Source organism: Cryptomeria japonica, chromosome 6 (assembly GCF_030272615.1).
Source record: "Cryptomeria japonica chromosome 6, Sugi_1.0, whole genome shotgun sequence".
NCBI classification, from domain to species: domain Eukaryota; kingdom Viridiplantae; phylum Streptophyta; class Pinopsida; order Cupressales; family Cupressaceae; genus Cryptomeria; species Cryptomeria japonica.
This window is the reverse complement of record NC_081410.1, coordinates 403,246,198-403,272,637: the sequence shown is the minus strand read 5'-3', so window position 1 is coordinate 403,272,637 and position 26,440 is coordinate 403,246,198. Positions and strand designations below refer to the sequence as shown.

Below are 26,440 nucleotides of genomic sequence, written 5' to 3'. Positions count from 1 at the left end.
AACTAGAGATATCTGGATCACTAACACATCTTCTGAAGCACCAAAGATTCTGGGAACAAACATTCTGGATCACCAATACCAAGAACAACAAAGACATCAATACCAACCAATATGTTGACATCAATGACAACCACTTAACAACATCACATCCGCAACGATCACATCTACAACACTAGCGACTAAAGGCTCCCATCAACATTCACAAGTACGACCTTGCTCTATTCCAACAACCACAATACGGCCTAGTTTAGGATGAAAATTCGTCGTACGATCAATTTTGGAAGTACAAACAAGCCCTGAAAACACTATATGATATGTGGTCGTACAAGCTTCAAAGAAACCTAGCCTAAGTTGTATCATACAATTTTGTGTTTCCCTCTTTGCACGTGCCTGCAACAACACCATACGACCACTTCCTTTATGTGTACGGATTTCATTCCAATCAATACAGTGCCCCAATGACCTATACTTTTCTATTACATACTACCTAGCCCGTCCAAGTTGTTTCATCGTTGGTACAGTTGACTAGTAAATACGGTACGACTTGGTTCATCTTTGGTAGGATCAACTAGCAAGACCATACAACTACACGAATTGGTACGACACACTTCTAGATTGGTACATAATCACAAGGCACGACAATTTGTTCTAGCACGACATGAACTGGTACAACATCTTCACTTGGTATGGCCACTCCACCCATTACACCAATTTTTTGATCAATTGGTATGACCTTGGGGTCTGATTTTAGACAACCCTCCAGTGGCAATATAACAGTACGTAACTTGCACCTTCTTGACCAACTAGTACGGCACCTTCTAGACCAATTGGTACGACAATTCTCCTTGGTTTTGATACAGCTTTCACTTGACAAATTGGCACGAGAGGTTTCATTGGCACGGTTGCAATCTATAAGGGTTAGTTATCACAATTGTTTCCTAATATATTAGGAATCGCAAGTGCTGCTCTAGAAGCATTATTCATTATGAGTTGCAGACATGTCAACTACCAGCAGCAAGGGAAAGGGGGTTAGGTCGTGCATCCACTTGGGGAAGTCAGTAGGAGAGAATACCATTAATTTGGAGACTCTCACCTGGGAAAGCTTGAGTGGCAATGAATGTCACACCTAGTGGCAAGAAGCAGACAACAAGCATATGTTGAAGGCAGTGCTCATCCACGCATAGGTTGACAAAGCCACATGGCTACCTCTTTTCAATGTTTGAGAGTTTGAACCTTACCTCAAAGCAAAGGCGATCCAATACAACAGACACTCACATGAGTCAATCATATAATATAAGGGGTGTCATGTTACTATTTCTTTTTGGTCAACTAAATTTACCAAGGTATTTAAGATACCCTCAACAAGAGCCTCAATTGCCAAACCAAGTGGCAAAATGACCTGGCAGTAGAAGGATGCTTTCCTCAAGTGCGTGTGTCGCATTGACTTGACAGAGGAGGAACTAGACAGTGTTGTGCGTTCTGCACACACACCCTGTCTTAGATAGGGGACCCCGTTTTTTTTTCTGCAATCTTCCCGAGAAAGAGAGATAGGGAATATCTGTGAACAAAGCCATCGCTAATCATCCTCTTTGTTGGACCCAATGTGAACTTTCAAATCGCAGAGAGGACGGGAGTTTGAACTTTCTTCATCTCCACCCAGGCCTGTCAAAATCTCGACTTGTGCTGTAGGTAGTGGTCGCTCAGAGATGAGTATGCCATCGTTTTGCCTGCAGAGGCCTAAATACATTAACAAGTTCGTTTTTTTTAAAGGACCTTGTAAAAAGTGTGAATATGAGTCAAAATCGCGTAATCCCTCTACTAGGCCCGAATTTGCAAATTGAATGTGAGGGGCGAAATAAGAATGCCAAATTGCGCAAAAGGGGTTAGTAGCTTGAAATTTCAAACGAATCACATCCAAAATCGCGCGTCTTCTTTAGAAACCCGAAATCGCTAAGCAAAGGTATTTGAAATGACAAAATCGCACAAAACCCTTCTCAGGCCGAAAACTGAAACACCTAAAGTCACGCAAATTCAGCCTATAGGCCGAAAATGATAAAGAGAGACTAAAGTCGCGCAAAAGGGCTTCATTGAGCCAAAAACAAAAGAGTTAAGGTCGCGCAATTTCAGCAAATGGCCCGAATTTCATATTAGAAAGTGGGGTCATTTGGCCGAAAACAAGAAAATGAGAAAAAGTTCACAAAATCGGCTTCATGGCCGAAAATTCCAAGATTCAAATCGCGCAAAACCTTCATATATGCCGAAAGTCATTCACATAGAGAAGGTTTGCAAAATCAACGTCTTTTAGGCCGAAAGGACAAAATGTCGCGCATTTTTAACCCAAAGTGAGCTTCAATAAAGACAAATTTGTGCATAAACTTCATTTAGGCCGAAAACTGAGAAGATGGCCAAAACGTCTAAATTCGCACAAGACTCTAAAAGCTTACAAATCAGCCCAAAAGGCCGAAATGTGAAGAAAACCTCCCAAAAGAGGCTCAATAAGCCGAAAATCATAAAAAGAGTTAAAATTGCGCAAGAGAGATGGCCGAATTCCCAAAGAAAGAAGAGGTCATGCATTTTAACCAAAGAGGCCGAGTTTTCCTCAACAAGGGACATTTAAAAGTTAAATTTTAATATTTGTTAAATTAATTTATTTAATTTTTCAAAACTATTAAAAGTGAAATTGATTGTTTGCAGATTGACGGCAACCTAAAGTGAAAATTAAAGACCTGATCGTGATTAAAGCTGGAAGCGAAGAATGGTCGAAGCAATGAAGCATGGAGATGCGCGCCACCACTGAACGACGAGTTGAAGTCCACCAACGAGATTGAAGACAAAGAACACAGAGTGCTACAAAATGTGCAAACTCAAAAATATACAACTGGAATTAATTCCAAAAAATCAATTGCAAAACGGAGCTGTTTTATTGTAAAAGACTGCATGTGGGCCCTACCTAATGTATTCAAAAAGAGGGGACACAGGTCAGTTATTTCCAACTACCTGATTGACCGAATTAATGCTAAACAGTTGTAGGTAGTTGAGATGGTGGTTGGGAGAACAATTGAGGATTGAATGGGCATGGGTTAAAGTTGCTAGGCTTCTAGAAGGCAAATCAGGACTGTTGGATGCAGTCAATCCTGGCCTCTGATTCAGAATTGTAAAATCTATAAAAGGCAGGATGCCTCTCATTGTAAAGGGTTATTTTGTAGAAGGTTAGACAGTGAGATTTTTAGGGTTAGATTGTTAGATTCTAGATTTTTTGAGTTAGACAGTTAGAGATAGTTTGAGTTTTTGTAGAAGGTTAGATTATAGTAATAGAATAGAACTGTTGTTGTAATGGCAACTGAAATCAATATATGGACATTGATTTGGTGTTTATCATCTTGGTTTTATTCTGTTTGAATGGTCTCTTTCAGCAGGTTTAGATAGATCCTTTTGGTGTGTAGGTATTTGATGGATTCGGGTTCATACTATTTGGGATATGTTGATTGTGTATCCCTTTGTATGGTTAGCCTGAGCCTTTAAAATTGTGTTTAGTTCAATTGCAGGTGTCCGTTTGAGCTGCGCCAGAATTGGGTGCTTAGGCATGCAACTGCAGTCTGAAAATCTTCTGAGTCCCCTTGAAGATTGCACCGTTCTTGTGAGGTTGTGAGTTATTCTGGCCAAGAATGAATTGGTTATGTTGAATCCGTCTCCCTGCATACCAGTCTTGTTAATTTTAGGTCTCCTAAACCCTTCTCCTTTGCTTTTATTCCCCAGCTTGAGAAACGCAGCATCTTAGGATGCAGACCAACCTGTTGCAAAACGTAAGGCCCCTTATGTTCCCAGCAAAACACATCAAACCGTTGAGCTATCCTGCAATCATGAACTAACATTTGGAACCTTGAGGTTGTTCCCTTTGATCAACTAAAACAGCATTAGGGATTCCTTATACAAGAGAGGATAGGATACTTAGCAAGTAAATTCTATTCTGCGTTGGCCAGATATAGTTGTAGTGATACGATTTTAGCCACGTCAACAAACAATATTTGGAATAGAAGTAACAGTCAGTGGTTGAAGAAGAACTTCATCGTTACAGCCAAATGGTGGTGTGTTGCACCTAATCAAGAGCTGACTCATAGGGCCAAGTTGGGCATCAAGCAATGCAATATGGATGATCGTTCTTATGATAGGGCTCAAAACCTAGGTAGGTCTACCATTGGCCATTCTTACTCTCGAAGTGGATTAGAAAATTCTTGAGCCTATAGCATAAGGCCTTTTACATGGCATAACATGCCATTGGTCTTTTCTTGGACAACATTCAACTGCAAACAAATGAGGACAACTACAACCAACTGGCCACCTTGATCCTTCAAGGAGAACCATATTCTACTAGGCCCACCTAAGTGTACAGTCGAGTGGCGTGGAGCAGAACCAACCCGCCACAAAGAGGCAAAAGCAGCAAGAGGATTTCAAGAGTAGTGGCAAAGGGAGGCAATTGAGTTGTCTTCTGCCAGTAAGAGTGTCTAAGAAGTGGTTGTGGCCTTCGAGGCAATATCAGATGAGGATGATGTGGAAGAGGCATTTCCCATTGAGGACATGGAAAGAGCACCACTAGTAGTAGACCCTCTACAAACCCTAACTATACCTCCACCAACCGTTCAACCGTGGTAGCACCAGACGTACCAATTAATCCATTGGTGGATCCCTCTATGCCAGTTGATGGCACTGCAATGCCCGAAGATGCCATTAACACTTGACTAGAGATGATGGGGGTCCCACCCAATGCACCTCTAGTCGAGTCTCACGGGTTATTGTTGGAGACTATTATGTTGGAAGGGACATCACATACTGTGGCAGAACTCGCTCTAAGTAGGCCACACTTACTACATGATGTGCCAAGCGAGTAATCATTTTCAAAGCCACTTCCAAGGTCATTACATGAGCCAACACAACCAATAGCCGAACCAACCCAACCTTCAATCTCACAGGCACTTACAGGCTGAACAAAGGAATCCTCATCCAATGGTCAAGATGAGATCATTTTACGACTAGGCCAACTGAATCCCCATGATCGGATCGGGACAATCCAACGCTACATCCATCAGCTACAGAGCATAACTACATTTATGGACAGAGTGGGGGGATCTTGTCAAGGATCTAGACATTGGTCATGAGCATTCTCATGCAGGTAGAATACCACAAGGATTTCTTCAGGTGCTTCATTTCTAGAGGTTGGTCGAGTGTGGAGATCCATGAGATGTTGGATGCTTGCATCCTTTGTGGCCAAATGTTGGATGTCACCATGGCTGAGTGTTGCGCGTGCTCCATGGCATGGAGTTGAGCCTTCGGGATCTTTTCTTCGATATTGTAGGCTTACAGCTTCCATAGAGGATGCCACTCAGAAACAAGAGAGGGCCCTCCACTAAGCAAAGTAGGCTCGAAAGGCCTTGGCTGATCAAACACAGAAATCCAGAGACTACACTGGAGAAGACCATGGCTGACAAAGAGAGCCATCTCACCAAGAAGGATGCGCAGTTAGCAAAAAAGACTACTTAGCTTGTTGGGCAGTTGGCTGAGAAGGATGAGAAGTCGATGGAGAAGGACTGTGAGCTCAAGAGGACTCAAAAACAATTGATGGAGTTGGCCTACATGGTGAAGGCAGCCAAGGAGAGTAAATTGGTGGCCAACCAACACCTCCAACACTCTCGGCAACAGCACTCCCAGGCATCTACTCCAACACCGTCCATGCTTCTAGAACATCTTCTCATCCCTCTCAATGATCTTTCCTTCAGTTTTCTTGTGTTACAACTCCAATTTTGTTTCAATTGTTTGGAAAACTTATTTTTGGGGGGGTCTGATGTAGATGGCAGATTATGTCAAGTTTATAAATAAATATTGTAAGCCAAAGTTTTGGAGTGTGTAGTAATTAGTCGACTATATTATGTGATATGTTTATTTGTTCCCAACAAGTAGTTGTTGCTTGGCAGTTCCTGGCAATTGGTAATCTTAACCAACCATGGGCTACTATTTATGTACTCATTTTATGTGTCAAGAACCGGTTCATTATTGTACACATTACATATTGGAATAAATGATCTTTCTGAAACTATATTGTACTTGGTATTGCCATTTTCTGATATTCTGTGTTCTATAAGTGATAATTTCATTTACTCAGTATGTTGAATACTATTACCCTATCCAAGTAAACATCAAACTTGCTAGAATATATATAACACCTCCCCACTTGGGATGCTTTTAATCACTAAAAGCTTAAGGACTTGAGAGATGAGGGAACAATTCCCCAATGTCTCCTTAGAATACTACTTCGTATTGTTTGGTAATTTTCCTTTGAAAAATCCTTGCCATTTTTCTTGATATTCTCACCTTCTTGTGGCAAGCAACATCCTTATCAAACTCTTCAAGGGCATTAGGTAAATGGTCTTCTATGTTCTTCGAGTTTCTTACTTTAGAAATTACTCACTACTAAGAAGCGTATTTATTGTAATTCAATATAGTGCAACAAGAATGAGCTCCACAAGAGGCCCCAACATTTGTTCTCGCTTCTAGAGTTCCCAAAAAGGCTAAGCAAAAAATGGCAAAATGGGAAGTTCCACTTAAAGGAAGGTTCAAAATCAACTTCCATGGGGCCTCAAGAGGCAACCCTAGACTCTCAAGATCAGGATGCATAATCATGGATGGATGGATGGATGGATTCTCATACTCAGCTTTGATATCTTTCAATGTTTGTTTAATCTACATAACGTATGTGCAACAATTTGCTGCTGCAATATACTCTGCCTTCGTTGTAGATAGTGAAATTGAAGCTTGTTTCTTGCTTAGCCAAGATACAAGAACATTGCCAAGAAAGAATGCACCTCTACTGGTGATTTTCCTATCATCAATACTATCAAACCAATCTGCATCCGTGTATGTTGTAAGGGTGAAATATTCGTCTCTTGTATACCACCATTTGAAATCCATGGGCCATCAAGTAGGTGCACATTCTAAAACTCCAAAAAGCATAGTTGTTCCCATCAAACAATGGATCTTGGTTTGAAGAAAACGCTTCTTGACTTGCCATGTGTGTTCTTAAGATCTTTCCTTCAAGTAGTTAGGCTTTTTCGAAGGAACCTACTCTAATACCAATTGAAGAAACACACACACACATATACTAAGAGGGGGGGTGAATCAATATAAAACTAATTTTTTCAATTTATAATTTTAGGAATCTTAAAGCAATGAACAAAGCATCCACACAATTAAGATCTAACAAAAGGAACACAAGATGCACACATAATTTTATGTGGAAACCCATGTGGGAGAAAACCACAGCAAAGTATTGCTTTTATAAAGAATTTCTTACAACTTCATAGGCACCAACTCTCAGGAAACACCAATCTCCTCCACTAAACACCAACTCAGCAAGAGACTCCAATCTGAGGCAGCAACTCCTGAATTCACTAAGTAGAAGGCACCAACCTTTGAGAAGTAAAGGAGTATTATATTTGGATCTGCCTTAGATCCCTTCAAGGTCTTCAAAGTCGGCCCACAACTTCACACAAATTAGCCTTTAAATTCTACTCTCAAACTCTCACTCATATCTGCAATATAATCTTCAAAAGTATGCTCACAAATCTGATATATTTCTTCACACTATTTACATAATGTTGCCTTTAGTATCTTCACTAACATGTCTTCATTAATCTGCTCAAACATATGATAAATAATTGCTGCAATAACCCTTTTTCTGCCCTTTATACACAAGCAGGTCTGCCGTAAAATCAGAAATGATTTTCAATTAATTGGTGAATACATGACCCTCATCAATCTCCTATTTATTCCTTCTAAAAGGGCACCTCTTCACCAAAAGGCACATCCTCCTAAAACAGGTCAGCCAGTGCTTACGAAATATTTATTTTTCTCTTTAAAAAGCTCTTGCCCAAAATAAGCGCTTACTCCGAGGGAGGTCAGCCCTATTTTAGGGGGCACCCAAAAAAGTACCCTTGACTGAGGTGGCAAGCAGCTTATAGTTTTATTAAATAATTATTTTTAATTTTTCAAAACAAGTCAGCCCAAATGAGGGGTACAATTTGTGCGTTCTGCACACGCCCCATTTGCTTCACAGGGGACCCCCATTTTTGGTCTGGTCTGCCCGCGTGGTAGGAGAGAATGAGGACCCTGCAATTTGAAGCCATAATCAATCTCAAATCTGCAAAATCTTATGTCGATGCCATAGAGAAAGGAGGTCAAGCATTTGTCCAAAATCGCGCATTATTCCCAAAATTGCTGAGGTTCGCAGAGAAAGAGTTAGGTGTTCAAAGCTAAAATATCTCCTCTCAAGTCATCGTAAAGGCCGAAAACTTAAAAACTCACAAATCGGCCCAAAAAGCCGAAATGTGAGGTAAAACTCCCAAAATCGTCTTGTAAGCCAAAAATGATATAAACTTTCAAATCGCGCAAAATACCTAAGTAGGCCGAAATTTGTCAAAAACAAAAGTTCAAATTCTTGCAAAATGACCATTTAAGCCGAAAATGACAGAAAGAAGACATATTCGCGCGAAGAAGGTGAAAAGACCGAAAGCACTAAGTTCACAAAATAACCTCAAAAGGCCGAAAGGTGAAATAACATCTAAATCGCACATTACCTTTAATATGGCCGAAAATGTAAAATCGCGAGGCAACTTGGTGGAAAATTGCAGGTCTCAACCTAAATGCCCGAAGTTCGATTCAAAGGCAAAGACCAAAGTTGCGCATTTCTCCTATAAAGCCCGAATTTCATTCAATGATATGGGGCGTTAAACTTGGTAAAACAAAATCGCACTTTTTAATGCGAATGCCCGAATTTCATATCAAAGGAGGGGTATTTGAAGCCAATAAAATACCGATTGTGCAAGTCAAAGAGGAAGTCACTAAAGTGAAATCGCATATTTTCACTTAAGAGCCCGAATTTGACATAACTTAGCCGTCTTCTCACCCTTTTTGCCAAAAGCCCGCATTTCTAATTTGTCAAGGAAGGTGTATAAAACGAACTCGACATTTTTATCCATTTTGTAAGAAGTTCACTAGTTCGCAATTCTCCTAATATATACCCGAGTCAAGATCCAAAGTCGCGCATTCTATACAAAAGGGCCGAATTCACCTTAACAAAGGGGAGTCGCATAACAAAGTCGCGCCTTTTCACTAAAATTCCAGAATTTCGTGACTAAGAGGAGTTAGGCGTACAAAGCTAAAGGGATAAAGTTTGCACAGTTCTCTCAAAATGGTCGAATTTCATCATAAGACAAAAGGCGTTCAAAACATATTTCGGCCTTTGACTACATTTTGTGAGAAATAACAAAGTTTGCATTGTTTCTCCAAGGGTCGAGTTTTCTTCAACGAGGGACATTTAACAGTAAAATCATTTTTTGTTAAATTAATTTATTTAATTTTTCAAAATGATTATTAAAGGTGGAATTCATTGTTTGTAGGATAACATCGAGAAGAGCTAGAGCATCAACTTGAAGCGCAAATTGGAGACGCGATCGCGAGCGACGCCAGGAAGCGAGAATGCAAGAACACGTTGTGGAGTGCAAGGTCGAAGCGACCAAGCATGGGGAAGCACGCCATCACCGGACGACAAGTTGAAGTCCACCAACGAGATTGAAGACAAAGAACACAGAGAAATGTGCATTCTCAGAAAAATGCATAGCTGGAAGAAATTCCAGAAAATCAGTTTAAAAACTGAACTGTTTTATTGTAAAAGGCTGCCTGTGGGCCCCGTCTAATGGATTTAAAATGAGGGGACACGGGTCAGTTATTTCCAACTACTGAATTGACCTGAATTGAAGCCAAACAGTTGTAGGTAGTTGGAAATATGGTTGGGAGGAAAACTGAGGATTGAATGGGCATGGGTTAAAGCTACCAGGTTCTAGAAGGTAGACCAGGACTGTTGGATGCAGTCAATCCTGACCTTCGATTCAAATTGTAAAATCTATAAAAGGCAAGATGCCTCTCATTGTAAAGGGTTAGATTGTTAGATTCTAGTTAGAATTTTAGAGTTAGATTGTTAAAAGGTTGAATTTAGTAGTTAGGAATAGAGTATAACTGTTGTAGAAATTGTTGTAATGACAGCCAAAATCAATATATGAACATTGAATGTATGTTGTTTGTTATCTTGGTTTTCTTTTGTTTGCATGGTTTCCTTCAGCAGGTTTAGATAGATCCTTTTGGTGTGTAGGTATTTGGTGGATTCGGGTTCATACCATTGGGGATATGTTGATTGTGTATCCCTGTGTATGGTTAGTTTGAGCCTTTAAAATTATGTTCAATTCAATTGCAGGTGTCCATCTGAGCTATGCTAGAATTGGTTGCTTAGGTATGCACCTGCAATCTGAAAATATTCTAAGTCCCTTTGAAGATTGCACCGTTCTTGTGAGGTTGTGAGTTATTCTGACCAAACAAGGATTGGTTATGTCAAATCCGTCTACTCTCACACCAGTCTTGTTAATTTTAGGTCTCCTAAACCCTTCTCCTTTGCTTTTATTTCCCAGTTCGAAAATCGGAGCAGACCAGCTTGTTGTAAACGTAATGCCCCTTGTGCTCCCAGCAAAACACATCAACCGTTGAGTTATCCAGCAATCAAGAACTAACATTTGGAACTTTGAGGTTGTCCCCTTTGATCAACTAAAACAGCATTAAGGATTCCTTATACAAGAGAGGATAGGATACTCAGCGAGATCATTCTATTCTGCGTTGGCCGGATAGAGTTGTAGCGATACGATTTTAGCCACGTCAACAGGGGTCAAACAAAAATAAAAGATTATTTTTGCAACTCATTTTAATCCTTAATTGCACCAAAACATGGCTCAGCCCATGTGAAGATAATTATGCAAATTAATATATTTAACTTGCCTCTTGTGCTGCATAAACTAACTCTGCGTTTTGACATCAATGACAATAATTTTCAACATAACTATATAATTATTTGTCCACAGTTGTTTTGTAGCATTCATTACTCAACTTGCCTACAGAAATCCATAGACTTCTCCACTACTTTTCTAGATGGGTGCCATCTACAAGCTCTACCATTGTAATCTTTGAAAAAGAAATTTATATAAAACATTTCATGAGAAATTAAAATAATTGAGTTATCATATTATAAGATAATTTCAAGCAAATATTCAGCAGATAAGCATCATGAGTGTAACATGTATTCACAGACAAAAAATGTTTCATGTAAAGAAACAATTGTAATATATTTCCAATACATGCGAATAGGAGAGGTTTTCCATTACCCTTCAATGGTTGAAGATAATGAACCCACCAATTTTGGCAGTGACGTTACCAGAGCTTCCTGTTCAGAATGAATGAGTTATAAGACATTAAAAAATGACACTATAAACTGATATCTACTCCTACACAGATACTGACACAGGGATTAGATAGTTATGCATTCAGGCTTCTGCAATCATCACTCAATCTATTTATGAAAATAACCAATGATAGATTATTTATTTTACTGAAAGAACCATTGACATGGTATTGATTTATTTTCTTCATGTGCAAATGTGCCATGCAAACAACTTCATATGTTTCACAAAAAGATAAAATCGGGAACACCAAGATATTTTGCAGTATATGATTCACAAATTTGCAAATATTTCTCATCATAAGAGTAATATACCTTTTTTATTCGGTGACCTATAACACCAGTTGATCCGATCAAAATCGCTTCTGGACTAACTTCAAGAAGCTGTGGTAATCAAATATTTTTTAAAACATTCCAAAGCAAACACTAAAATTGAAGAATAAATAATATTGCATATCAGTACCTTGGCAACAGCTTCAGCACAATCTAGAGTATCCTGATAGCCAGCATCACCCTGCAAGGTATATAAAGCTCTGAGCTGGTTTTGCATGCTCGAAGAAACATATATTGCAATTTTTCTTTTGCAAATTATATTTAGCTTATACTAGATAAAAAAGGTTTTATATTTTAAAACTTAATTTTTTTAAGAAGAACAAACTTTTCTTGAGGATAAATATATTTCCCAAACAAATACTACTCCTTAATTCTTGTGTTCAGTGATAAAATATTACAGCATTCACAAAACCCAATCGCTACCAAAATGACTTTTACGCAGAAATGACAAATTTCCAACTTAAAAAAACATTGACCAAAAAAAGCGCCACATACTCCATCTATATTGAATGCCAGATCTCCACTAGTCAATTCAAGACACTGAGCCTAGTTGCTTTCTGAGTGACAAGTTACAACCTCAATCCTAGGAAACAATGCTTACATTCAATATTTTTTTTCAAAATATCTACTCACCGTTGCAGCATTTGCTTGACCTGCATTAATTAAAACTCCACGCACCTGAAAATGTTTCAAATCAACAAGTCTTTAGCCATGTTTTTCTACCACCCTTTCATCCATAATAAAAAAAATCCAGCTAAAGACATCATTATAAATATAGAAGGAAACATGATCACTTAAAGTCGATTAAAGCCATAATTTTGGGAATAAACACCGCAACACACAATGCATGCCTTAGAAACAAAACTAGGTATATAAAATATCATGGAAAATTCATGAAAGGCACTTATTAAGAAAGGTTCTCGAAAAGATTACTTACAAAAAGATAGTGAAACTATTGACCAAAAAACTAGATAACAAATAAATTAACCAAAAACTGCATTTCAAATAAATTTTGGACAACCTGTTGTCAGGTATTTAAGATTATTCCCCAACAAATCACAACTTCTGAAAACACTTAGTATCCCAAAAACTGTTCAAACTACTGATGTTTTGGGAAATAACTGAATGACCTCCAAGCAGTAAGTAATTACCAATACAGCAATTAATGGAACTTTGTGGTAAAACGATACAAAATGTTCAAGCATTTGAGTTCATTGTTTCGATAGAACATATCCAAGGAAAATTAGTGAAAAGACCATTTAGGAAGTTTTCACGTTGATGCACAGAATCATACATCTTAAGGACTCTAACAATGAAGTTTGTTCCTCATAGTTAGGACTGAACCTCATCAAGTTCTGGCTAGATCTGATATCTAAGATTTCACTTACCCTAGAAGATGCACTCAAAACCTTTTTACAATAGAGCACAGGTGCCGCTGCAACTACATTTTGTGTAAATGCACCTGCAGAAAATCAACAAAATTTAAGAAACGTACATGTTTCAAGTTTATGTTAGTATCTTCTTTAGATAATAACTCAAGGATCGTATCAATTATGCAGCTTATTTTTAAAAATAAAGCCCCTTTCAATAATTGAAAACATAGGATAATGGAAACAACATTAGATAAATCTAAAATCTATTTACATAAATGGTGTCAAAAGGCACCTAGGAATTAGAACAAGGTGAGATCTGAGAAGCAAAAATCTTCAAAAAAATCCCGATTATACCTTATTTTTTGCAAATCTGTCCTGCAGACGATTTTTTCCCCAAAAAATCTCACCTTTTAAAAAATCATTGATTGCAATTTTCAACATTTTTTTTGCATTTGAAACCTTAATCAATCTCCTGCCAACTTGTGACACCCTTGAAACCTACGAAATGGCGAAATATTTTATGAATAGGGCACTTGTGTGATATTTTTAGAGCACAACTACAAAAGGGAGCTCGTCGAGATATGCATACAAGGCACAACTAGTTGCAAATTTGCAAGGACTCGGGACGTGGTGCATTTGAGTCAAAGGTAGGCAATTTTTTGTTCTAACACTACTGCAAATACATTCTATAACTTCACACCATATAAATAGTATTTACACTAAATTCAACCAACACATACATAAAGATGAATAAATTGTTGAATAATATTTTCAATGTGCACATCACAAGGATCTTCCAATTTAAATTCATAAGATAAACAATGTTAAATCACAAGGATCTTTCAATTTAAATTCATAAGATAAACAACGTTAAATCTATCTTATTTTGGTTGGGAAATCCAAAGAGAGTATTTTAATTTTATGACAAGTGAATGGTCTATATTCGACAGTTATATCTACGCTCACTGTTCAGACTTTATATTTGTGTCTCCCTTGTCATGGCTAGATTTTATCTATATTCAGATGCTAGGATTTCTATCAGTACCGTATATACACTGTCACACATGGTTTAATTTTGTTTCCACTTCTTATCTACATTGAATTTTAAAATAAATTTTCAATGTGGACATCACAAGGATATTTCAATTTAAATTAATAAGATAGAAAATATTAAACCTATTGAGGCTTCCATCCAAAGAGAGTATTTTACTACTATGATAGGTGAATAGTCTATATTCTAGGGGTACATTTTAGCTCATTGTGTCTACTTCATATTTTATGTCTACTTTATCATGGTTTATTTTTGTCTAGTTATCTTGAAATTTTGCACAGCTAAATTGTTATTGTGAAGATTGGTTAGTTATTTGGTCCAAACAACATTTGACGGTATATCTTTCTCTATAGTGATAGCCTTGTAAATTAGTTCCCAAGAAGAAACAAACCATATTCTTGGCTAAATGGCTTGAATTTTATGCTAATTTAGTCTCTATCATATCGTTGCTTTGCTTGATGAATATGACAATGCTATAGTTTCATTTTTTTACATAGTCACATTACTAGAAATGAAGAGGTAATGTTATGTGTAGGTCATGTTCTCTTCATAACATTTTACCATTCTCTCAAGTTGTAGTACAAAAACCCTTGGCTACATAAAAACATCATCTTGATGTTTATATGTAACCCAATATTGCATCAAGATGTCCAATCTTTGTGACATCAAAATCTAGGTCATTGTGATTTTGTATGCTTATTTTAATATTATGCATATCTATCCTAAAATGTGTTGTGTTTATCTTCTACTTCTACTTTATATGAGTCAGTACTTTGACTAAATTTTAAGGTTTGGTTTAATAGCAAAGTTTTTAAATGTGACTTGGTTTTGTACCTTGAAAATGCAAAATTCATGCCTATTTGACTAAGTTACTGACTCGGGTTCAGGCTTGGGTTCGGGTATGCAAACTCGGTTCGTGGGTTCACGTAAAGAATTTTTTGCCCTTTGGGTTCATGGGTTGGGTTCGTTCGTACATGTGTGTGTGTGTGTGTGTGTGTATACATGCATACATACATATATATCAGAGTTACCCTGGGATGCGCCCCCGACCTGAAAACCCCCGTCCCCGTCCCCGGGACATTTCGAGGACTTGGGGACGGCCAGGGGACATTTCCCCCCGTCCCCAAATTGCCCTGTATTTTGAGGGGACGTCCCCGAAATGGGGGGACGCCTGCCCTAGCTCTGGGGGACGTCCGTACGTCCCAGGGACGACTGCAGACGTCCCCAATCCGTCCCGGGAACGGCCAGACGTCTCCCATATCTAAGGCCCTTAAAAAATATTAAAAAAAATTTAAAAGTTGTATTTTCAAATTTTTATTTAAATTTTCTAATGTTGGCCCCTTATTAATTCAAATTGTTATTAAAAATTAAAAAAATTAAAAGAAAACAATGAACATTAATTAAAAATAAATTTTAAATTTATTAATTTAATTGATTAATTCATAATTAATAATTATTAATTTTATAATATATATCAAACGTTTAAAATTTTAATTAATTCATATTATAAATATAAATATTAAATATTAATTCAGATTATAAATATTAAAATATAAAATTAAAACAAAGACTAAGTTAAAAACTTAAAAATTAATATTATTAATTAATATAATTATATCATATACGATATAAATAAAATTAAAAACTTATAATTTAATTATATAATTTATATCATATACGATATATATCATATATGATTTTATCGTATATGATATATATCGCAGCATATATATGATATGCAAATATCAAAATAACGATATGAATATCGTTAAAACTTCGTTAAAGTTTTAAACAGCAAACAAATAAAAAGTTAAAAACGCCGTGTTTTTGCAGCCGACGGAAATACGACAGGGGTTTCCGGTTTTGGCCTTGGGTGGAGATTTTTGGGAGCATTTGCAGGGTTTTGACAGCCACAGGGTAGATTTGAAATACCTTTTTTTCACTTTTCATCACCTAGGGTTAAAGAAATTTCAAATTTGTTTGGTCTTCAGGCTGCTGCAACTCTGCAAGGTATGTGATTTTAAATTTTTTTTAAGGCTTTTGTGTCCATTCACCATTAACAAATTAAAATTTAAAAACCAGATTCTAGTCTTTAGGGCATATATTGTTAATTTTTATACTCAATGAATCTTTTAGCAATTAGCATATGATATATTATGAGAGAAATGTCTGATTTTTTCTTTTTTTTTGGTATTTTATCAGTTCATTCAAAGAATCAAAATACAAAACAATGAGCAGCCATGGGAGTGACAGTAGTAGTGGCAATGAAGTGGAAGTGGTTGGTGGAAATACAAGTGAAAGTGTTGAGAAATCTAGAAGTAGTGGGCAGCAACCTAGCATATTTAAATGCCCTTCAAAAATTATGGAAACATATGCAAAGGGCCCTTTAAATAAAAACAAACCTCTTCTCTAATATGTTACACCTAGGCCTAGGGGTGAAGGGAAAAAATCTTCTGGAGGGAGTAGGGTGTGGGATTGCCATGTTTGTTTGAAAGATTTTAGGGGCAGCTACAAATCTCACTTTTTGGGTCTTCCGTGCCATGGGGTCACAGCTTGTCCAAATTTAAACAATGAGGAGAGGGTAGAGTGTCATTGATTGCATATGGAGGCAGAAATGGGAAAACAAGGTGGTGCAGTCCCAACACCTTCTTTTGCATCTTCACAAATATCTAGGCCTACGACATCCACTATTGGTAGTAGTCAAATTGGGACAAGAGGAAAGAGGAAGATGGGTAGTGGGAAGGGAGGGTCAGTAGAAGCTTTGTTTAATGTTAAAGGACGTGAAGCTTTAGAGTCATCTGTAGGTAGATTCTTTTTTGCTAATGCCATCCCATTCAATGTGGCATGCTCCTCTTACTTCAAAGAAATGTTCATGGATATAGCCAATTTCGGTCCCACAGCCACCCCCCCTGGAGATCATAAGCTACGGACTACTATCTTAGACAAAGAATATTCCAAGATTAATGTGTTAATGGAGGATATGAAACGAACTTGGATGAGGACCGGTTGCTCTATTTTGAGTGATGGGTGGACTGATGTTAGCCATCGTCCACTCATCAATATCATTGTCACATGCCCTGCTGGTTCTTATTTTCTGAAAGCTGTGGATTGTTCAGGGAAGCATAAGGATGCAGAGTTCCAGTTTAGCATTTTGAAAGATGCCATAGAGGAGGTTGGGGCAGCTAATGTTGTACAGGTGATCACTGATTCAGCACGTGTGTGCAAATCAGCAGGTTTGATGGTGGAGGGTTTACAAGCACATCTTTTGGACCCCATGTTGTGTTCATACATTAAACAATGCATTGAAGGACATGGGAAAAATAGATTGGGTGAAGCATGCGGTGGCAGAAGCTAGAGACATTCAAATGTTCATTTGCAACCACCACACCTCACTTGCTCTCTTTAGATCATTTTCAAAGGAGTTCCTCAAACCCATTGAAACAAGGTGTGCTAATGCCTCTTAATATTGTATCAAACTTCCAATTTTGTATTTTAATTCTCTTTGAATAAAATATAGATATGCCACTTATTTTTTTATTATTTTAATTTTAATGAATATAGGTATGCTAGTTACTTCATCTTGTTGGAGAGGATGCTTGAGGTGCATGATCCTCTACAATTGATGGTGGTGAATCCTAAGTGGACTAGATGGCGGGAATCAAACTCTACTAAAGGAAAATCTACCAAACAAAAGATCCTTGATGACAATTGGTGGTCCACTGTGAGGTAAGACATTGCTGATTTTATTATTAAATTGCTGATTGTTTTAAAAAATAAAAATTAGATTGCTGATTTTAATATTCGAGTTTTAATATTTTGAACTTTGCACTTGCAGATACCTTTGCTCTATCATCTCTCCTATTGTAGATGTCATCAAATATGCTGATACAAACTCTCCTAGTCTTGGAGAGATATATGAGACATTTGACAATATGCTTGGGAAGATTAAGCAAACAATTTTGGATAAGGATCCTACTTTGGAGTTCTATGAGCAACATATCAGGCCCATTGTGACACGAAGGTGGAACATAATGAACACCCCGCTTCATATAGCAGCCTATGCATTGAATCCCAAATGGTATGCACCAAGGGATGGAAGGGTGCTTCCATGTGATGATGATGAGGTTTTAGATGGGTTCACACGGGCAATTGATAAGATATATACAGAGGAGCAGGCTTCCATACTTCGTGCACAATTCCTTGACTTCACAAATCTTCGTGGTCCTACATTGAGTAAACCACAGGCGAGGTTGGACATAGCCATATTAGCCCAAAAAGACCCTATTGGATGGTGGACATGGCATGGGAGGGATACACCACAATTGAAATCGCTTGCCACTCACCTACTTTCACAGGTTGCTAGTTTGTCTACTGCAAAGAGGAATTGGTCCACATATGGCTTTATCCACTCTATCAAGAGGAATAGACTTACCTCTAGACGAGCGGAGAAGCTAGTAGCTGTGCATAGTGCTCTTCGACTTCAGGATCGTCAGACTCCAGCTTTGAGATGGGATGTTGATCCCGAAGATGTGGCCCAAGTTGATGAGGAGGAGACAACACAGGGATTGGTTGGGATTCCATTGGATGAGGTGGACGTAGACCATGACAGTGGGAGAGACTCAGAGGACTCTGATTTTGATGCAATGTTAGGAGAAGCAGTTTAGGGGCAGCATTATACTTTGATTTTTTGTATTTAGTTTTACTGAGTACTATTTTGATTTTCATATTGTAATTGACAATGCAACTATATGGCAGCAGTGTAGCCTTTGGGCATTTTGACATTTTGTATGTTATTTCTTTAATATCTATTATGATATGCATATTGACAATGTGAATGAACTGAAATTCTGATTTATGAATGCATAATTGCATATTGATATTGTCTATTGAGTATTAACAATGTTGTATGTTCAGAATTTACATTCTAAAATGTTTTCAACTTTTCATAGTTGTTGATGACTTATAGCTTCAGTCGGATAAAATTAAATGTTAAATTGGCCTTAAGGCCTTCAACATTTAATTATATATATCATTATGTTATTTATTATTATTATTGTTAAATTGATTAGATAATAATAATTATTACTATATTTAATTAATAACATTATTATGTAACTTCGTGTTTAGTTAGTGTTTCGATTCTTTAATGAGTCGATACAGGTTTATCTAGCCACCTCTTCATGTTAAACGGACACGGCCCTTAAGGAAGTCTGGAGATATATTAGTGTGTAGATAATTGCGATACACATAATATTACATCTGTGCGAATTCTAGATTGCTGTGCATGAAGACCTCTGCACTAATATGCTATGTGAAGACCTCTGTGGTTATATGCTGCGATCAGGGTGATTAGCCTGCCAGGTGTGATCGGGTAAAGGCTGCGAGAGAATTATATATGATGTGTGCAATATATATATCCTGCGATACATATATATACTAAGTGCAATATATATACTGCAATATACATATTGTGAGAGCAAGAATAAATAATCAATTTATTTATTGAAGTTATCTAGCACATAAGAAATTAATTGATAACTTAAAGATATTGATATATATATTCAAATATTGCTCTGTATCTCTGTAGTTTTAATTCTGATCCATAAATTTAACAATAGTATCATACACATGCTATATCCATGTTTTCATATGAATATAATGTATATATGCATGCTTTATCCATGTTTTCATATGAACATTTAGAATTTTGAAATTTTCCTATATATTTTAAATTTTTCCTATATTTTATATAGCCGTCCCCTTTGCCGTCCCCTGTCATCCCCAAATTTGGCAAAAAACTTTGCCATCTCAGAAACGCGTCCCACCGTCCCTTGCCGTCCCCGTCCCAAAAACTCGGGGTAACTTTGATATATATATGTATATATATACACATATATATATGTTTGTATATACATATACACACACATATATATATGTATGTACACACACACATATATATATATGCAAAAAAAATTAAAATAATCAGAATTATAAAACTAAATACATTTAATGGTATGCTACTTCATCATTGATCAATGCATGAGAACCCAGCGATAGAAGGGGCTCTTTGGGGGACATTTTAGGGTTTTTGGATGCAAAAAAGTTCAAAAATGTTTGTTTTGTTATGTTTTAGCACTCAGTGCCTTTGGATACACCCGGGTTCGTACCTGGGTTCGTTCCTAGTGAACCCAAACGCTTGGGTACGTACCCACGGTGTACCCAGGGAACCCAGTTCGGGTGTGTGTAACAAAAGTGGCCAACCAGGTAACATAGCTATTTGACTTTTCTTGTTATGAGAAATGGTTTCTCTTTATCAATTCATTAGATTTTTATTTGGATGATATATTCTTTTAAATTTCCTACTTAAAATTTTGCAATAACGAAATGTTTTTTTTTCTTTTATTCTACAAGGATGCAAATATGTTTATTGTAGTTGTTTTGGAGTCTTACTAAGTTTTCAAAGTTTCCAGAGTTTGTCATGATAGTGCAGTCTCTATGATCAAACATTCTTTTGATATTAATAATAACTTGGAATGCAGTGTTGTTAGTAACATTTTACCATCCATTCACATCATACAACAAGACTAAAGGTTTACTCGCATATCAATTAGCGAATTGTTTTATTGTTAAATTAGCAATAACTTTATCAACTTCATACAAAACTTACCAAAGAATCATTTAGTAGCAAATTTTACATGCTCCACTGCATTGAACTTTAAAGTTTAAAGTTTAAACTCATAAATTGTGTGCAAGGAGCAAAGAGCACTATTTGAGGCATGCTGGATAAACAGAACCTACATATTATTTTCTAACAGAAAGAAGCCCCTTCATCTTAAAATTTGTGATTCAAAGTGCACTGCCATTGGCCATGGAAACAGGAGCTGTTATTAACTTATTCGTATTCCTATCAATATTTAAGGACACCCAAAGGCAAAACAAATAATTCAACTAATTACAAGTCAGCAGCTACAAATTAAAAGTTTTACCGATAAACAGAAACTCATAATAGATGGAATAGAAACTACCCATAACCTGAAGCAATTAAAAAGGAAAGTAGTAAGTTCCTACAATTTAATTCTTCAGGTTTAATTGGTTAATGAACATCATAATCTTTCAGAGAGATAGAACGGAATGATTTCTAACAGAATAGCATTAAAAAAAAAAAGAGTTTTCTCACCTGAAATATATTAGGAGGTACAAGATTATGAGATAAGACCCTAACAGTGTGACAAAGATTGCTCATATATATCTTCCAGTAGAATAAAAAACATGATAGAAAATTAATTTGAGAAGTTTAAAGTAGTTCTTGATAATTGATCTCCCTGTGAGTGGGAATTGATAAATAATAATGTCACTACCAATGTTTAGCAAATCAATTTCAAAATATGGTAAAATCCCTATATCATAGCAAACAAGGAACTAATTAAATGATTTCACCTGCAGCAACAGCATCAACATCACAGGTAACAAGAGCAAGGTCAGGCTTTTTGCCTACTGCTCTAAGTCCACCATACATTCCTGCTGCTTTAAAGCCCTTTGCAGCGGTAACACCACCAGGGACCTATTGATTTGCAAGTTCAAAAATTGGACATCAATTACATGAATACTTACAAGACTAGAAGACACCATTATTCTAATTATGAGATGTAACCATTTCAACTGCAATATAAAACAAGAGTATATGCAAAATCTTTAAAATAAAAATTTGTAGTCTTACTATTAACTAGTAGCCCACAAAGCACCTAAAAATCTTCCATATTATCATCAAAACTCAAAAACCACAAATCTACCCAAAATCCAAGATTTGGTAGGGAATGAGTTATGAAAATGAATAAAGGAACGACCTGTTGTAACTTTCTTCATCAATTTGTAGGACCGATGTTATCGGAAAAAATGTATAGTTTAGTAATGTTAATTATTGATAGTCAGTTAGCCGACGGGTAGGTAGTTGGAGTCGCGACGGTTGTGTCGCACCCCTTCGGCTGACATATATTGTACCACCTCCGGGTGTTGGAGGACATGGAATGTGGACGACAGATTATAATATGAACATCTTTTGACATTAATGGCAAGCTTATTCTGGTACCTCTTTTGTATTTGCATTGTGCATTGCTGTTCGATTTCTGTATTCTTCCTGTTTACCCAGTGAGGTAAACATTTGGCGCCGTTGCCTAAATTAATTCGGGAGGGACGGGAATATACTACATGGCACAGGGATAATGGGACAACCATTGCCCAAGGGGACGAGCAGTAAACCTGACGAGGATCACCAAGAACTGTTCGAAGGAGAACGAGCACTCACAAAAGATTTCTCTTGCATCCTTCAAGCGGCCATCGAAACACACGTACGGAGGGAAGCCACCATTGAGGCTGTTCCAGAGGATGCTGTGTGGAGCGGGCTTGGTGTAAGCCCGGCGGTGAATCGGTTAATGAGCAATTTGCCTAACCTTCTGGCTCAAGCATTTTTGGCTCTTCAAAACAGCAGAAAAGACACCTACCGTGAGAACCGACGACAGCAAATCTTACGAGAATTTCATGAGCGCCAGGATGACAGACGTAGGGAAGACCGACGAAGGACAAATAATCCTTAAATTGTGAAGGGAGAGAAATAAAGAACACTGTTAGAAGCAGAAGAATTATGTTGATTGTATACAAAAGAATGAATTAATAAAGACGTGTTGTGTTTTGGTTTATGTGTTGTGAAACATGAAATTGTACCAAAATTAATGCCCAATTTATTGAATAAAGACAGAAATAAGAAATTAGAAACCGACGAGTGGGAGGCTGCGCAGAAGGCTTTGATTCTGGAACAACGTGTAGAACGTAGACGGAGGCTGAGGCAACTTGCCAAAGGACGACCTGCCGAAGGGTTGCCCGAAGGGAACCAAGGAGGTGTCACGGAAGGTGCAGAAGCCGAGGGGAATTTCTACGCGTCGCCAGACTACTATAGAGCGAGAAGCCTCGAAGAGTTTCTGGAGGAAACTAGGTTACGGAGAGAACTAGTTGAAGAGACTCGAGATCGGTTCAAAAACTTATCTCTCACACCACAAAGGGAGGATCACCGAAGGGAGCCGAGCACGAGTGACGGCGAAGGGGGAGCTAACCGCATGGTAGTCGCTCTCACGCCACAAAGGGAGGATCACCGAAGGGAGCCGGGCACGGGTGACGGCAAAGGGGAAGCTAACCGCACGGTAGTCGCTCTCACGCCACAAAGGGAGGATCACCGAAGGGAGCTGGGCACGGGTGACGGCGAAGGGGAAGCTAACCGCACGGTAGGTACAAGGCAGAACACCATACCTTTGGTCACCACCACAAGAGACATCAGTGGCATCGGAGGGAGCAGCGCCGGAGGGCAGACACGGCCACAACCACCTCCAAGTGGACGACTTCCATCAATGGCGACCAAACAGAAGTTGCCCAAATTCAACGGGGATAGCAAAGATGATCCCGCACGGCATTGCCGTACCTGCGAAACCATCTGGACAGCCAACGGGGTGACTGACCAGGATGAATGGATGAAACAGTTCCCCGCCACACTGAGAGGAGTGGCTATTGACTGGTATTCAGACTTGGATAAAACCGGGGTAACCACATGGGATGAATTGAAGAAAGCATTCGAGAAGGAATTTCGGCTTCTCCGAGATGATAATGAGATAGTCTCCGAAATCTATGGAACAAAGCAAGGAAAGAAGGAGACCGTACGGGCATATGGCCGCCGGCTGAAGGAATTAGTCGGAAAGATGGAAAGCCAACCGGCTGATGGCTTAAAGAAGCGGTGGTTTGTCGAGGGTCTGAACCCTAAGCTACGACGAAAAATGAAAATTGTGCCTCTGACATCCTACGAGGATGCATACAACCGGGCCATGGACTTGGAAAGTGAAAATAAGACGGCCAAAAAGAAGAAGAATAGATCTTCGTCATCCTCTGAAGATGATACGTCGGAAGAAGAGAGTAGCAGTGATGAGAAGCCAAAGAAGAAAGTCACGGCCCTTCAGAAGGATATGGAACGGATGTTAAAAGAGTTTAAGACAATGAAGGGGACCACAAGCAAGGATGATGAACTGTGGTGCACGGATTGTAAGGAGAGCGGCCACGCAAAGGGTGCCTGTCCCAAGAAGGCATTCTGTGACATCTGCCAGATCATGGGACATTCTACGAAGGAATGCCCATACAATCTGAAGGCACGTAACTAGCAAGTGCTCTTTGCACATGAGCAGCCCTCCACATCGGATTCAAACAATAATGCATCTTCCGGAGGCTACCGAGGAAACCGACGAGGCGGACAGGGGAATAATAATAATTCCACCAGAAACAGGGTCCAATACGATGCGAAGGGACGCCCGATGATTCAATGTAGGGCTTGCAATCAATGGGGTCATTACGCACGAGAGTGTAATAACAATGACACCGCTCAAAAGCTATATCGGTGGTGTGGCCCCAGTGACCATGAAGATGCCGATTGTCCGAAGTCTGGCGTAGGGGCCAATCTGATTGATATCGAAGGCAACACACGGGGTAAAGAAGCCATCCTTGCTCTTACCCGAGGGCAGGCAAAGGAAGCCCGATACCCCCATCCCCGCACGAAGAAGCAGAGAATGACGGAGGCAAGGGAGGAAATAGAAAGGGCCATGAAAGCCCAACGGGGAGAGACACACGACTCATCTGGACCCTACTGCACAGACGCGGAGAGGAACATTGTACGGCAGATGCTCCAAATGGAGGTACCTGTGAAACTAGAAGACCTCCTACACACCATACCGCAATTGGGGACAGTGCTGTTGGGCACAAAGGTTGATAAACCCAAACCGAGAGACATGGACGCTCCCATACTAGGAAGCTTGGCAACAAATCCAGTTGTACTTACCGTCAACAATGGCCGACACCCAGCCATGGTGGAGATGGGCATCCTGGGCACCATCCTGACGGATACTATAGTAGACGGCGGTTCCGGAGTAAATGTCCTTCCGGAGGACACATGGAAAAAGCTAGGAAAGCCCACTCTGTGGCCACCTAAGTTTAATCTGCTAGGTGCAGACCAGCACGGGATTCAACCCCTCGGCATGTTGATGGCACAGCAAGTCACCGTGGGTGCACAACCTTTTGTACTCGACTTCGTGGTCATTCCATTGAAACAGAAAGGGTACGACGCCATACTTGGAAGAGGATGGTTGGTGGCAGCGAAAGCAAACCACAACTGGAAACGAAATACACTCTCGATGGAGAGCGGAGGCAAGAAATTCACTATTGATCTCCGGACGCAGTTGGTGAGCGAGGAACTTGCCTCTTCCTCGGGATCTAAATCCGAGAGGGAAAATGACCCACGAGACAAAGGGAGAGAGGGGATGGACCCAGATGCCGAAGGCATATTAAAAATCGGAGGTTGTTGTTCGGAGGATGACACAGATTCACTAAATGGATTGTTCCACTGGCAGCAGGAGGACTATGAGATGTTCTCACCCTCCTGTAACGTATTAAGCGTCGAAGGAGAAGGAGAGGAGCCAGATCAATATCCTCCAGAATACGGGGAGTATAAGGAAGGAGAAGCTACAATGGACACCGTACCCGCACATCAATTTAGAAACAAGGAGGCCATGAAGTATGAAGAACCGACGCTGAAACCTTTGAATCTAGGTACGGAGACGGATAAGAAAATCATTCTGGTAGGAGATGATTGGAACCCAGTGCTGAAAACGGTCGCATTCAAGATTTTCACCGAGTACAAAGATGTATTCGCATGGACTTATAAGGATTTGAAGGGAGTCCCACCGGAGTTATGTGTTCATCGTATTCTGTTGGTACCAGGCGCAGTACCAGTACGGCAGCGACCGTATAGGATGAATAAAAACTATGCTGCAAAAGTACAAAAAGAGATTGAACGAATGCTGGAGGCCAAGATTATCTTTAGGGTGCAGAATAGCGAATGGGTATCCCCCATCGTAATATCCCTCAAAAAGGATGGTAACGAGATCCGGATTTGCGTCGACTTCCGGCGACTCAATGCAGTTACCATCAAAGATCCATTTCCCATACCGTTCACGGGCTCTATTCTTGAAGAGGTGGCCGGCCATGAAATCTATTCATTTATGGATGGATTTTCCAACTATAATCAGATATCAATAGCGGAGGAAGATACGCTGAAGACGACATTTGTGGTGGAGGACGGAGTATATGCTTACAACCAGATGCCCTTCGGTCTCTGCAATGCTCCGGCAACGTTCCAACGAATAATTCTCCACATTTTTGATAAGATGTCCGTGGGTAACTTCAAGGCGTTCCTAGATGATTGGTCCATCTATAGCGGGGAGGAGACGCATCTGAAGGCACTGAGAGAATGTATGGACAGGTGCCGGAGGGCAC

The 26,440-nt window shown here is 39.0% G+C and overlaps 1 protein-coding gene across 2 annotated transcripts in view; it reads right to left on the bottom strand.

The window, feature by feature from the left end:
* The window catches only part of LOC131065838 (arginine biosynthesis bifunctional protein ArgJ, chloroplastic), a 133,613-nt gene that overhangs the window by 73,749 nt on the left and 33,424 nt on the right, over positions 1-26,440 (bottom strand). For both annotated transcript variants that reach the window (XM_058000475.2, XM_058000474.2), the window contains exons 3-8: positions 21,521-21,644; positions 13,048-13,121; positions 12,293-12,337; positions 11,790-11,840; positions 11,642-11,710; positions 11,253-11,311 (exon numbers count right to left, since the gene is read on the bottom strand). In XM_058000475.2, coding sequence (XP_057856458.2) covers positions 11,253-11,311; positions 11,642-11,710; positions 11,790-11,840; positions 12,293-12,337; positions 13,048-13,121; positions 21,521-21,644 — 422 coding nt within the window. The remainder of the gene's footprint in view (positions 1-11,252; positions 11,312-11,641; positions 11,711-11,789; positions 11,841-12,292; positions 12,338-13,047; positions 13,122-21,520; positions 21,645-26,440) is intronic.